Source organism: Chrysemys picta, chromosome 3, assembly GCF_011386835.1.
Source record: "Chrysemys picta bellii isolate R12L10 chromosome 3, ASM1138683v2, whole genome shotgun sequence".
Taxonomy (NCBI): Eukaryota; Metazoa; Chordata; order Testudines; family Emydidae; genus Chrysemys; species Chrysemys picta.
In genome coordinates, this window is record NC_088793.1 from 77,783,733 (window position 1) to 77,798,408 (window position 14,676).

At 37.0% G+C, this 14,676-nt stretch overlaps 1 protein-coding gene across 1 annotated transcript in view; it reads right to left on the reverse strand.

The window, feature by feature from the left end:
• Window positions 1-2,475: 2,475 nt before the first annotated feature.
• Window positions 2,476-14,676, reverse strand: part of ASCC3 (activating signal cointegrator 1 complex subunit 3) — a 495,794-nt gene continuing 483,593 nt past the window's right edge. Inside the window, exons 38-43 of the mRNA XM_065588248.1 lie at window positions 11,306-11,457; window positions 10,052-10,214; window positions 5,726-5,935; window positions 3,688-3,863; window positions 2,880-3,592; window positions 2,476-2,628 (exon numbers count right to left, since the gene is read on the reverse strand). Of these exons, the coding sequence (XP_065444320.1) occupies window positions 3,445-3,592; window positions 3,688-3,863; window positions 5,726-5,935; window positions 10,052-10,214; window positions 11,306-11,457 (849 nt within the window). The 3' untranslated portion in view covers window positions 2,476-2,628; window positions 2,880-3,444. The remainder of the gene's footprint in view (window positions 2,629-2,879; window positions 3,593-3,687; window positions 3,864-5,725; window positions 5,936-10,051; window positions 10,215-11,305; window positions 11,458-14,676) is intronic.

Below are 14,676 nucleotides of genomic sequence, written 5' to 3' on the forward strand. Positions count from 1 at the left end.
TACAATGGTGCCACACAAGGCTACAACAGAGGAAGATGGGAAGGTCAGATCCACGTGGTGGTAATTTTGGTGACTGTTCCCTGGATTTTTCTAGGAGGAAATTCTCTTTGTTCTATTCCGTCCTATGTCATTCTGTGCCTGGAAGAAAGATGGCACTTCAACAGAGAACAATTGGGAAGCCTGCCTATAAATTGGAACAAGAAACTGGGCATTAAAATCTTGCATTTGGATTGGTGATCGCCTGCCTGACAACTCACCCATTCATCCACGGTAGTGGCAGCCACATCACAGAACAGCATAGGTAATTTGTACCTGTTTTCTGTTCCTTTTTGTCTGATTTTCACATTCTTGTTAAAACAAGTCACGGCTGCTCTCACTTTTCACTCTTCGATATCATTGGATTGAATATACTGATTGTTTCTTCTGAGCAGCTGTTTTAAATACTGCATAATTTCCCCTAGTAGATTTTTTAGATAAAAGCGGATTCCAATCAATTTGCTTCAGTTCATATTGCATTACTTCAGACTCTTGTCCTTACAAATCCAATATTTTTGCAATGAACTCTCAAGAGTGTTTCAAATATAGTATTTAGAGACAGTCTGAACTATCCATAAACAATTAACAGAGTAGAGAATCACAACTAAAGGATGAAACTGAAATCCAAATTGTACAACTGATTTCCAGCATGAAAAACTCCAATCAGTTCAGACAGAAGATTGAAGATCTTATGAAAAAGACGTATAACACAGATGCAGAACACACTTTTGTGACATGCAGTTTACAAAGTTGGCAAGAGCCAAGATCATCACCATGGTATATTATGTGATTATGGCAGAGCTGTACTTCTTCTAATTAACTAGAACTGTTGATGGAAAATGTTGTTTGCTGTAATCCAAGGATTTCCTTTAAGAACTGTGTCTCAGTTCCTCTGAAAGTCACGTGCAGAGTAATGTGGTTTTCACAGAAATACGTTTTTTCTAAAGTATCTGGGTGAATGAGTGAAGCTTTGCCTAAGTATTTTATTTTCCCAAAATTATACGGGATGTAGTCTTACCTTAAAGATGCTAATAAACTCCTCATTGCGTTACTGGATTTCCTGTCATAATGATGTCACCATCACTCTGATTGAGGTCTTATGCAATAAAGTTGCATTGGATTAGTGAAACATAATTACATTTCATTTAACATTATACCTAAAAATACTCAAATATAAACGGAAATAGTCATGCTTTCTTAAACAATTTAAATTTACCGTTTAGTTGTAAACTGAATATAGGAGAGGCTCATTTATCTGAAGATCTTTGAATCACTGGATAAGAATCTTTCCCCCTCCTCCCCGTTCCCTTAAATTTTAGAGGATGCCATTTGGATTTTCAAGAACAGCTGGTCTTCTCTTTACTGCAGTGCAGGCACAGTCTCATGCCTAAAGCACAGCCCGCATCATTTTCTTCAGGCAGCAGCTCTTCACTGCATTGCATTCACTGCATTTTGGGCACATGAAGTACAATGAAGGTGACAGCAAAACCACAGGGGATACCACTTACTTTTAGCTAAAAGTGAGGACTGTCATTTTCAAACCTGAGTGCCTAAAGTTAGGCTCCCCCATCCATATTCAGGCACCTAAATAGAAGTGGTGTGATGTTTTAAAGGCGTTGACTCCAAGGGGGGGTAGCTCAATATCTTTGAAAATCAGGCTACTTCTAATAAATATGGGATTTAGAAGCCTAACTTTAGGGATACAGGTTTGAAAATTTTGGCCACGAGGTATAGTTAAATGTATTGTGCTGTAACACACAGGAAACATTAGAAAAAGAAGAGGCACTACGGCTCCCAAATATTTATAAAACCAGTGCGGCAAAGTTGATGAGTGAAACAGCAAAACTCTTCATTCAAGGTGACAAGCAAAACCAAAAGAGAAGCAAGGAAGGATTATATATCAGTTATACTGCAGCACCCTCCAATGTGTGAGGTGTAATACAAACACATAGGACAGTCTCTGGTCCAAAGAGCTTACAATCTAAATACAAGACAAAATACCATTCACACAGTGTCTAAGCAAAACATCAAAGGTAGGTATATCGTGCGAGTGTTCAGACATTCACGTGTGCGTTTTTAAAGGTATAGAATTTTTGTAACAAAGGGTAATATTGCCTTTTGTGTGTTGGCTAGGCTTTCCTGAGCCACTCTCAATCTTAACACTTTTTAACAAGGTATTTTGTTTACAAACCTATATGAGATTCTATTTGCCTTTTGGGGTATTGTGTCCATAATTTATTTTTGTGAGCTGCAGTGACTGCTTTACACTAGATTGGCAAAATAAAGTAACTAATGAGCAGCTCAGTGACTCATTCTTCATTCAGAAAAACATTAACATTCATGAAATTGGTATATTAATGGGAAAAGAGAAATGTATATCTATAAGCACTGTATTTGTATGTTTGTTCATTTTTAAATCAATAGCTTGATTATTTGGCATGATTTCACAACCAGATTTATTAAATGTATAATGAGCATAAGTATTTGAGAATATTCATCACCTTCAAAACATAGGGTATGCTTAAGAGCTGAGTTTTATCACTATATATCCCAGGAATCGGCAACCTTCGGAACGCGGCCCATCAGGGTAATCTGCTGGCGGGCAGTGAGACATTTTGTTTATGTTGACTATCCGCGGTGGCCGTGGTTTGCCGTTTCCGGACAATGGGAGCTGCAGGAAGCGGCGGTCAGCACGTCCCTGCAGCCTGCACAGCTTCCTGAAGCGCCCATTGTCCAGGAACAGTGAACCGCAGCCACTGAGAGCTGCGAGAGTCCATGCCTGCGGATGGCCAACATAAACAAAATGTCTCGCTGCTCGCCAGCGGATTACCCTGAGAAGCCACCTGCCGAAGGTTGCCGACCCCTGAAATATCCTATACATCTTACATTGAAAAGTCTAGTGGAGCAAATTTCTTACAGATATGTCCTTTTATACACTATTATATATCAGCAATGCTTTCTCTCAGGTCTTAGCTCAAGTTTTGAATTCTCCTCATAAATTAAGAAAAAAAGACCATTTAAACAATACCAACAGAGTGGCTACACATTAATCATTTTCAAATGAAGACTATAGCACTAAATGTATACAAATTAAAATAGCTATTATTTTCTTATTTTGATCTGCCAACATAAAATTATGGCATTTACATTAATAATACAACAAATCCATTTTACACTTCAAGAATCGTACAAAGATGAAACAATAAAAGGCAACACTTTGTAAAAGGCTAAGGCCACTGTGGCTAACTCTGTGTAACTAGAATCAATACAGCAGTCACTTTCAATTTCCTAGGTGTCTTGAGGTTAGAAGTTGATTCGACTAAGGCAAACATAATTTCTCTCTTGTCCAGAGTGACTGAACATCCAGGTTTCAAGACCACTTCCTTCAAACGGATTGTTCAGGTAACGTTACTTCAGAGCCAAGTGACTCACAGCTTCAGAGACCTCAGTGCTGATCTGTGCTGAGATGCTGGGTGGTTTGATATTCAGATAAATGTCATACTGTTGGTCCATGCCAAGGTAACTGTCACTCATGAGATACAATGTGTAGATATACCTAAAACAGAATAGCAGCAGCATCAGTTTCTTTTTCAAAGAAGTCAACATTTAATTTTAAACATTTGGATAATTTTAAGTCAAAGCTCATCTTACTTTCCAGGAGTTTCTGGAGTATAAAAAGCAACCGAGACAGCATTTCGATATCTGACATATCCAACTCTTTTCAGGGCAATGAGTTCTTTTTTATCCACTTCCCCCAATATCAAAAACCACCCTTCATCTTTGGCTTTGGGGAATCGAGGAGCAACTGCTTTACTGTCTTGCCTTCCCTGTTGGGCAGAAAATACAAGTTAATGCAACTGGGAATCTCCCACCCAAACCATCATTTGTCTTTGTATGGTAACCACACCATAAAAGACAAGATGATAAATTTGTACAGAAAACTAGAACTGAACTAGAACTAGAACACTTATCAGTTTTCTAGACAAAGCCTTTTGAAAAAAATGTGAGCTACAGGAACATGCACAACAGAAAACAAAATATTATTCCAAATATTGTTGCATAGGTTTCTCTTTATTTTCTAAGCAAATCAAATTATGAATGAAAAATCTGCTCCTTTTGATAATTTAATCTAAAACACAGTGAACGCTATTTTCTCAAGAATGGCTAATCCTATTCCTAGCATCTTTAAATAATATTAAGCAACATTGTTCCAGATTAATATAAAGACAATGACAGTAGTTGAAGTCTTTATTTTAGGTTGATGTAGCAAAATGGAAGATTATTTCAGTGATTCTTTAAGATTGACTTTATTGCTGAAAGTTGAATGTACTAATAATGACGCACACTCAATCAGCATTCATTTAGTGTATTGTAGATGGAAAGGTTTTACTGAAGATCCACAGGAAAAAAGAAAAGCACTAACAGAGCAACGAAACTTCATACAGAGACTGATCATGCTGCCACTGCAGTCAGGGCTATTGTTTGGAAAAGAAAGGTATTTTTCGGATGTCATTCTTGCATGAATAAAAGTTAACTTCTAATACTATTATAAATCCAACCCTGATGTTAATATATATGCCTCTGTTATTCTTGTTTTACACTTAAGGTTACAAGAACAAGGTTGTCTCAAATTTTTCTAAAGGAGAAATCAAGAAGTATTTTGCTCATACACTATGAACAATAATTTTGCTGATAATTTGAATTTACAACTGCATTATTTCCCCCCAAAAAATAATTAGCAAAAGAAAACTAGAGTGAAATCCTGGCCACATTTAAGTCAATGGGAGTTTTGCCATCAACTTCAATGGGGCTAGAATTTCACCCCTGGTGTACAACTATTTGGCATTTACTTCAGAAATTCCTTGAGAGTCTGAAGGTTCAGGCTCTCCTAGATGTTGAACTTACTGATGGTACATGGATGAATGCAGATATTCTACAACTGCAAAATGAATCATGATGAAAGGGCTACTGCACCACTTAATCTTCTGCTGTGCTTTTGGGTATAAGATTTAAAGCCAAAAGAAAATGGCTTGTATTTTCAAAAGTGATGAATGATTTTGGTACCTCAATTTGTGTGTGTCAAACTTCAGATTAGTTAAAAGGACCTGATTTTCAAAGAGTGCAGAACACTTGAGTAAATGTAGAGTAAGAGTAAGAAGGAAGGGGCAAAGCCTAATGAAGTTTAATGACATCATTGTATGTTTGTTATGGATAGCGGAAGATCACAAGGAGAATCCAAAGTAGGGACTAAAATGGAAAGCAAGTTAAATTTGTATTAAGCACATTACAGAAAAATAGTGAAGTACTTAGCAGAGGATCATAATTCTTTAAAAACAAAACTAAATACAGTTATTATGACCCTAGGAAATGAAGTTAATCTAAATGTCAGAAAAATATAGAATATATTGATTCATTTAGGATTTTTAACCAATTAGCGAGGCAAAAACAAACAAATGAAATATTCCACATATTTGAGCCATTATCCTACAGTACTGGAAAAATTACCAGCCTCACTACTAACATTTCCTGTCTTTGAGCTAGGCTGCCAAAGAAACTACCACAGAACTAATGATTTATGTGATAGCGTTAATAGTCCAACAGAAACTTACTGTATACTACACTTCTAATAACTCAGTGCCTGAATATCAGAATCTGGTGCATTACAGAATGAAAATTATGAATACCCTACCTTGTGATGCCTCATCTGGACTCTCTGCAAATTTATCTGGAGGACATATTCTTGATCAGCATGTAACTTGATCCACTTTTTGTCATCCCGCATATCTGTTGCCAAAGTAGGGATAGGCAGTTCATTCTGCTCCTGAGATGAGTCATCCCACCATCCTTTGATGCTCAAACTAACATCTATAACTGGCAAATGGGACAAGAAGTTCCAAGCCTGTGGAATAACAGATCATGCACAAAATGACAAAGTTCAGTTTCAGCTACAACACAAACCTCTAAAATGCATTCTGCTGTCATAACCGTAAAAATGTCATGATGTATTCTACACATTCATGTACATTTTGAACTTATTATTATTATGTTATTAACAAGTCTGATGTATTTTAAATGATATAACTAAAGATCATTCCAGAAAATGCTTTTTTCCTCAAGTGTACTATACATGCTTCACCAAGATTATGGTATTTCTGAACAAAAGGAAAAATCCTTACTACTCCTGATTAAAGTATTTTTTTCTATAAGCCACTAAAAACTAGTATAATTAAGGTCTGAATTAAACTTCCTCAACATAATCCAAAACGAGTGAACCAGTGCAGTGCTAATTAGTGACGGGCAAACCTCAGAGAGTTCAGAGGATCAGTTCAAATAATTATTCAAAAGTTCAAATGCTTATTCAAAGTTAGCCATACTTAAGGTTTTCTTGCATCCATCCCCAAGAAGTTTCCTTGTCCTTACAGTCCTCCTAAAGACACTCAAGTCTTCCTCTTATCACTTCACGAATCTGCAACAATCTCTCAGTTTTCTCTCCCCCACCATCTCACTACTTTGAACTGGTACTAGGGACATGCAAACTGTGTGGGTGAACGAAGTGCTCCTTCAGCCCCACATGTGATGGCTTTCTGCTTTACTTTTTATTTGTAGAAACATTTTAGACCTACTAAGCTAGATCCTCAGCTGGGGTAAATCAGCATAGCTCCATTGTCTTCAGTGAAGATATGCTGACACTTACTAACGGAGCATCCTACCATTTAATTACACACGAAGTCTCATTTACATGTTAAAACTACTGTGTCCAATGACCTCATTACAATATGGCTACAAAAGAATCCAAATAATTCTGTAGAAACCTTGTTTTAACTGTGTTACTGCCTGGAACTTTGCAGAGCTGTATTATGGTTCAAGAACATAGGTTGATCCTGCATATATTGTGTGACCTGACCATGTTTTTGATTGTGTCAGAGGTATGGTAATCTAGTTCCACAGTATGGTAGGTTTTTACTGTGCAGACAGGAGCATATTGTAACAAAGTAGCACTGAGTGAAAAACTAAACTAACTACAATGTAGATTTAGTACAATCAATCTCCAGGCCTAAAGACCGATTTTGCTTTCTGAAGTTATGACCTGTGGTATGGTTTTGAAAATTCTATGTTCTAGACAAGATTAGCTCCTAGATCATTGAGATGACAACTGTAGCATGCCATCTGTTTCAGTCATGTGATGTGGAGAGATTCAAATAATACTCTTCATTAAATAATGCTCAAGAAAAATATCAAGTGGTGGTTGCTAAAAAGGGGGGACAGAGCCATAAAAAATAAATTCCAGCGTGAAGGTTGCTAATACTAGGTTGTGGAGCAGATACTTTTGATATGAATTGAGAAATCACTTGCTTTTCTATATCTCTCATATGGTATTAATATGGCAACTCTTCCTTTTTGTTGGGTGGAGTATCATTTTTCATTAGAAAAAAATATTTTGGCATTAGCTAACATTCAGACCTATTCTGTACAGCTAATAGGTCCCATTTTAAAAAGTGTCTACGTGAAACGTAAGTCCCATTTTCAAAAGAGATTTAGGCACTTAGGACTTTCAATGAGACTCAGTATCCTAAGTGCGTAAAGCACTTTTCAAAATGCAACTTAGGCTCCTAAGTCACTCATATGCTTTTGAAAATTTTACTGTCTTTTGCTATGCAAAATTACACACACTTTTACACATATATTATATATACATATGAAGAATGTGTATATTTGTGTGTGTATATAAACACATGTACAATACCTGCACCCACTAACATATGCACCTACCCCATATAGGATAGTGATAACCACATAAAAACTGTACTGTAATTTTTCATGAACCTTTGATGTGATCATTGGTACAACATTGATTACCAATAATCCTTATCTCCAGGATTTATTCTAGCATTTCAAATCCAGATTCAAGGGCTGCCATTTAAAAATTATCAATCTTTTTCTTTTCCCGAGATGAAGAGTTTTCTTCCTCTTCCTTCCCCCGAAAATTTCACTCGTCTAAAGCTCAGGCTGGTCACTATTTGGGTCTGCATTAATGGCAGATTTAAGTGCTATTATGAACTCACAATCCATCCTGGCCGAAGCAAGAGCTTTGTACCATTGGAAAGGGAATATTCTAGGCTTCCCCATGGGACACTTATCACTTGCTTTGGATGGTTCCAAGATATCAGACTTTAAATTGGTCATATTTTATGTCCAGAAAACGAATTTTTGGTCTTTTTAAGAAGTGTTGTACATTTAGTATTTTTTCATTTCCTTTGACCCCTGTGCATAAAACACTTGACTTTACAGAGGGAGTGCCAAAAATAATCCCAATAGAATTAAGAAACCCCCAAAATCTCTAAACCATTTCCGAAATAGTTGTTCTGAAAGATGTGTTGTATGTACAGAATACATAACGATACGATAGAAAGGTTTTATCAGCCAATATTTGAGATGGGCTGCATGATTTGTTCACACGTCTGTCATACATGAGTTATGTGGCCACCCCAAACTCATGTGACTGAAACTTTTCCTTTACACTGTAACACATCATACATCCCCCTCTCTATATGTATCTATATTTACATCTCCTTCCCCACACACTCGGTATGTACACATCACATACACACAAGCTATTTTTGAAGAAACTGCTAAGACATTTCAATACCAGCCAAACATATTTATCTGAGGATTAATCTTCATCTATTGAATCAGACGAGAACACTGCCATGCATACAATTATTTAATTAGCAGCCAAATCCTCTGCCAGTCAGCAGCCGTTCCAGGCATACTGATGGGGCAGTAGATGCAAATCTCACAGTAGTACTGCTTTTTCTCATTACTACTGCAATTAGCACTTAAATTGATGCTTTAAACATACTAATTTCTGGAATAATTCAGGATTTGTATGTTACCTGGGATCGCCTCACTGCAGAGACGACACCAGATTGCTACGCAAATTGAAGCACTTTTGAGCCAAATAACCATCATCATATCAGACAGAGCCAATTTGCATTTGCTTTTAAAGATAACAGAATGGCAATTTATGCAAATAAATTAAGTAAGTTTACTTCTGAGTTCTCCCTGAACTAATTATAACAATGTTCTAATTTTTCATCACATCTGAAACTTGGACTGCAATCAATGTGTATTATGTTAGAAATCTGTTGTTGTTAAACGAGGCCTTGTTTGGATTTAAATAACTTTCCTTTATTCAAGATTTTGATGGTAATTTAGTTAGAAATGCAGATGTCTGTTATGAACATTTAAATATTTTCCTTTTTGTTTGCATGCCAGTGTTAGATTTAACAGAATCTGAACAGTCAAGTTCAGTATTTCACTTTCAATTATAAAGATTTTTTAAAAAAATCCACAACAGACATTTTTGATGTTTTCTTCCTTTATGTGAGTATTTGCAATCAATACACTCATGTGATGAATACTATAGTATACTGCTATGCTTTAGACTGGAAACAGCTTAAAGCAATGGTATCTTAAATACTTTGAGACTATAGTTTTTTTCTCTGAGAAGAGGGGAAAACTCATATGCTTTTCCTCTTCCAAACAGAAACTGAACATTGGATCTTCTACCAACTATATTCCCAAAAATATTCTGTTTGAAAGAATATTTCAGGAACCAGCTACAATTATATTTGTAATGCGTGTATTCTTACTGCATAGCTGACTACAAAAAAGGTCGATAACTATCAGCAGATTGAATGTTCTAGGGAAATACCTCAACAGGCTAATGAGCAGCATTAACATCAGCTATGAACCATATTGGTGTTGCTGGATAACAGGGAAGGGGGCAAAATAACTAGAAAAGAAGCTGGGGGGGGTGGGGGGGGGGAAGAAACCCTTGTAAAATTAGGCCTTTCTTTAAATTAGAGTAACAATGTGTTGCACTTTATATGTATTTTCTGCAGAAAATAATGTGATATTTGCTGAAAGGATATAAAAAGACTCTTTCTCCCATCTACTTTTCCATCCCAATCACATTTACGATGAACTCTGAAATCACTATAGAAAGCATTACCTGTGTAATGTGTACAGTTTGCAAGTCACGGTCTACAATGGAAGCAAAAATGTTTTCTTTTCCTTCAGAGACAGCGATCAATTCAGGAAGACACTCAATAGGTCCTTGATAACCTCCACGGTAACCTCCACCCAAGCCCTTCCTTTTTTCTTGGTTCCACTTCCTGATAAAGACAACAGAACATATTTCCAGTGCAGAGTTAACAAATTATTATACAGAGAGGGATTTGCAAAGGGTGGTAAGAAGAAGGAAAGAAAGAAAAAGAAGATAGAAATTTCATAAAAGTGCTTGACCCCCTTTGCTCAGATTATTGTCTTGAAAGTTTGCATGATGAGAATGAAACATCTTTCTTGTTAATCAATTATAAATCCTAGAATCTGAACGTTTGATTAAGACCGTTGGAACTGCCGCTGGACATAGTATTGAAAAATGGCATCAATTGTGGCACTAATTGTGTGGTAGCCCAGGGTCAAAGATCATTAAACAGTTACCATTCTTCTTTAAAACCAGTTTTATAAACTGAAAAGAGATATTCACCATTCGATAAAATCTTTAACGTTAATAATTTTCAGTTTACAATTTACACTTTATATATAGGAAATCCCCAATCTGAGTAAAACAGGAGCAGCAGTCTTATCAGTATGATAAGCAGCCTCAATTGATACAGAAGACTCAAATTCTCATTCTTATAGTTATTTAGAAATGATTTTCTACAAAGGATATTCTTTGGAGATGCTGAATATTTGTTTTCTGTATTTTGATATTAAGACTCAACACTGACCTCTGATACTAAATACCAGTAATTTCTTTTTGCATTGTGTTAATTATTACATTACTTGTGCAGTACATCAGTTTGATGTACAGTACTGCATGGACAAAGTTGAGATAGGCATACTCAAGTTGAGTATGGGTATACTTTTATGGTGGACCAAAGTAAAGATGCAATATATAAACAGAGTTAGATTTGGTGGAATTGGGAATCCTTCCAAAAATTCATCCCTTGTTTCACTGTCTTAAATCACACTCCTTTAAAATACAATCCAGGGTTGCCTGAAATATTTAATGAACTCTACAGAGGTGGGTGAACTTAGAAATAATTAAAACAAACAAACAAACAAGTTGTTGGGAGAGAAATAGCAAGCGTGGGATGGACTTAGATTCTGCTATATTATTAACATTCCAGGACACAATGACAATCAATATGAGAAAATGAAGAGTCAGAAAGAACTATAAACATTTTGAATAATTACATACCTAAAAAGGTGAAGATGGTGTTGTTCTACATTGGGCAAAGTAAGCAGGGAAGAGTCGTGTTTCCATCGGCCTTGGATAACCATCTGCACCAGATTGGTTATATTCAGAGCAGTCACTAACCAACCCTGGTTTGCTGCAACATCCAGCATTGCCTAAACAAACAAGACATTAAATACAGGAATACAGTTGCAACTACCTCTTCTTTTGTGTTCCAGAGACAAACTAACAACATTTCTTTAATGTTAAATGCACAGGGACTTACTGCACATAAAATGGGAGTTTGACTGTGAGTCTAACTAACCTCCTATTGAAGTCAATGGAAGTCTTTCTATTGACCTTAATGAGAGTTGGATTAGGCCCTAAATCATCACTAAAACGTATCCCAAAATGTAACAGCAGTGATCCATTTCCAAGTTTGCCTTTAAAAACAAATCACTGGTTTGGGGCACTACATCAGCCTACAATGTGACTTAGAGTACAGTCCAAGCATTGTCTGTAAGGTACACATCTAAAAGCTTGCTTTAAAGGGATGAAAAGTTACAGCTAAATTCAATATTGTTTTTGAAGGTTTCTGTATAAGAAAGAGTTTGTATACTTGCAGAATTATTGAAAACACTTCTAATTCAAATAAATAAAATAAATATTAAAAGTTTGTCCCCAAAATGAATATTTAATGATAGTTCGTCGCATTAGGTACTAGTAGTGGTTCCATTTCATGGATGACGAAACTGAAGGCCAGAGGTAAAATGACTTGCTAAGGCGAACACAGCAAGTCAGTGTCAGAACTGGGATTTAAGCTCAGAAGGTTCCTGACTCCTAACCACCTCTTCATTCAGACAACATTGCCTCTCAGTACTATAAATGGGCCATTACTAATTTTCAGTCCCATTTCTAATTTTTATTTAGTTGATTTTTTAATAGAAACTGGAAATCAAAATAGAATGTATGCGTAAGTAGCATGACTGAGGACCAATTCTGCAAAGACGGGTACTTGTGCTTAACTTTATGCACAGTGAGCAGTCCCCTCACTTCAATGAAACTGCTCTCAACCAGGAGCGGTGCCAGGGTTTTTGCCACCATAGGCAGCAGTGCTCCTCCTCTGAGTATTCGGCGGTGGCGGTCCTTCCACTCCACGTCTTCGGGGCACTTCGGCGGCAGGTCCCGGAGCGAGTGAAGGACCCGCCGCCGAATTTCTGCCGAAGACCTGGAGTGGAAGGACCCCCCGCCGCCGAATTTCCGCTGAGGGCGGCAAAATGCTGCCCCCCAAATCCTGCTGCCCTAGGTGACTGCCTAGGGTCACCTAGTGGAAGCGCCGGCCCTGCTCACAACACGTAAATTAAGTGTATGTGTAAATCTTTGTAACGGTGTGCTTAAGTTTTTTCTTGTTGAACCAAAAGAGAATGTGAGAACTTTTCAAAAGAACACAGTCAAAATAGGAATGTTTAGTTTCAATATAACACTTTTATAGTGAATACAAATATTTAAATATATAATACAGTTTTCACACTGTGCACAGTACATTACAACAATTATTAGAATTTACTGGGACATTTCAGTTGGTAATGGATTCTGCTAAAATACATTTATTGGTCTGCAAACTGCAGAAACACTTAGAACAACAATAAAATCAGATTCTTTGTGCTAATTTCATGTAAAGATGTATTTTCAAAAGCAATAATTAGTTAGGTAAGAAATTTGAAATTTCATTAACATTTTGGAAAATTGTTAAAAAAAGAGCAGGAATGTTCAGTAATCATTTCAGTTTGGAATGTTTGGGAGTACTGGACAGTTTCCATACATTTTTTAAATTTAGGTTCTTAGTTTTGATACTAGAATCCTGCAGGCTCCTTTTAAAGAACGTGCTTAAGACGTATTTGTGTTTTTTCAAGACAAATGATATTGTTTGATGCTTCCTCAAGAGTGTACTTACTTGCAATACTTCTAGCTCATTTTACAGCCCACTAGTGGAATAATGAGGAGCTGTGTATATTAGCCTGTACATTTAATCAAATGTTTTACAGACAAACAAAAGGCAGCATTTACTTAAGGCAAACTAAACAGTGAAATCTTCTTTAAACAAAGGAGTTGTTTACACATGCTGAGCTATTTCAATTAAATTACTCTGATTCCGGAGAAATGCTGAGTTTAAAAACACACAAGTTGATTTCAGTCATGGTCAGACACACATCTTACATTAGTAGATTACATTGCAATTTCAACAGGTTTTGTTCCAGACCAGGGTGATAGAATCACTGACATATAGAAAAATATTTAAAATGTTGTCCTGAATTGCCTAGGTTTTGCCCCATTTCTCATGAAAGATGTGGGAAAGTGTCCTGCAGTTGTTAATATTCTGCATGCTAGGAATCTTTTTGGTGAGTAAATCTGAAATGTTTCCATTTGCCCTATAAATACCTGTAAAGGCAAAACTATCAATGTTGACATGGTTATGATCTTCTCATAAGAACCCCCAAGCTGATTTGCATTTTTTTGCTATAGAAAGTCTGATGATGCTGGAAACCAAATTTGAAAGGAGTAACCAGATAGCCTACGAGCTAGTGTGTTTGTTCACACACAGATTTCTAGTCATATGGAAGGAGGAGATACCCTCAGTATTTATCAAGGAGAAGACTGCCATTTCTAAAATCAACTTACTGGTAAATTAATAATTTTCCTGCTTGTAGATTGTACAAAGTATGTCTTAGTCTGTAACTCTCACTTACCAAAGGGTAGCTACATCAAACACTCTCCCCAGACAGTCATACCTCTAATGGCCACTGCTCTTTTCCCACTCTTCTTCCTTCCTTCCTTTGACTCCTTTCTTCTTGTTGCTACTCTTACTTAATCTTTACCTATGCACTTGCCTCACTCCCCAATTCGCAATAGCTAACATACATGGGCAACAAAGTGATACCTAATTACATTATCTATTGTGTTAAGAGACCCCAATGGTGGAACAGGTGTATTCAAGGACCTGTCAGTTCTCTGCGGCTGTGAAGGCGAATGAGGGCTGCAGCAGGACGCAGACCTCTGGTTTCTCAGACTTCCCTTCCACTGGGTCCAGACCTCCTTCCTGCTAAGTTTCGTAAGGCTGCCGCAGGTGCACCGGCTCACCCACATTAAAAGATTACATATGTAGGCCTCTGCCAAGGGTGTTAACATCTCACACTAAAAGTCCTGTGGTGATGGGGACAGGAGTAGCAATCTCTGGGAGTCCCTAGTCACAAATCTGCATGCAGGCGGTGGCTGTGTGTTGGTTGTCTTGCACTTGGACTTGTGAGACAGATGCGCAATTTGGCAGCTCTTTAACATGCGGCATCTTCATTCTAAAACTAAGGTCATCAGGACTATTATTACCAACCTTGAGTATA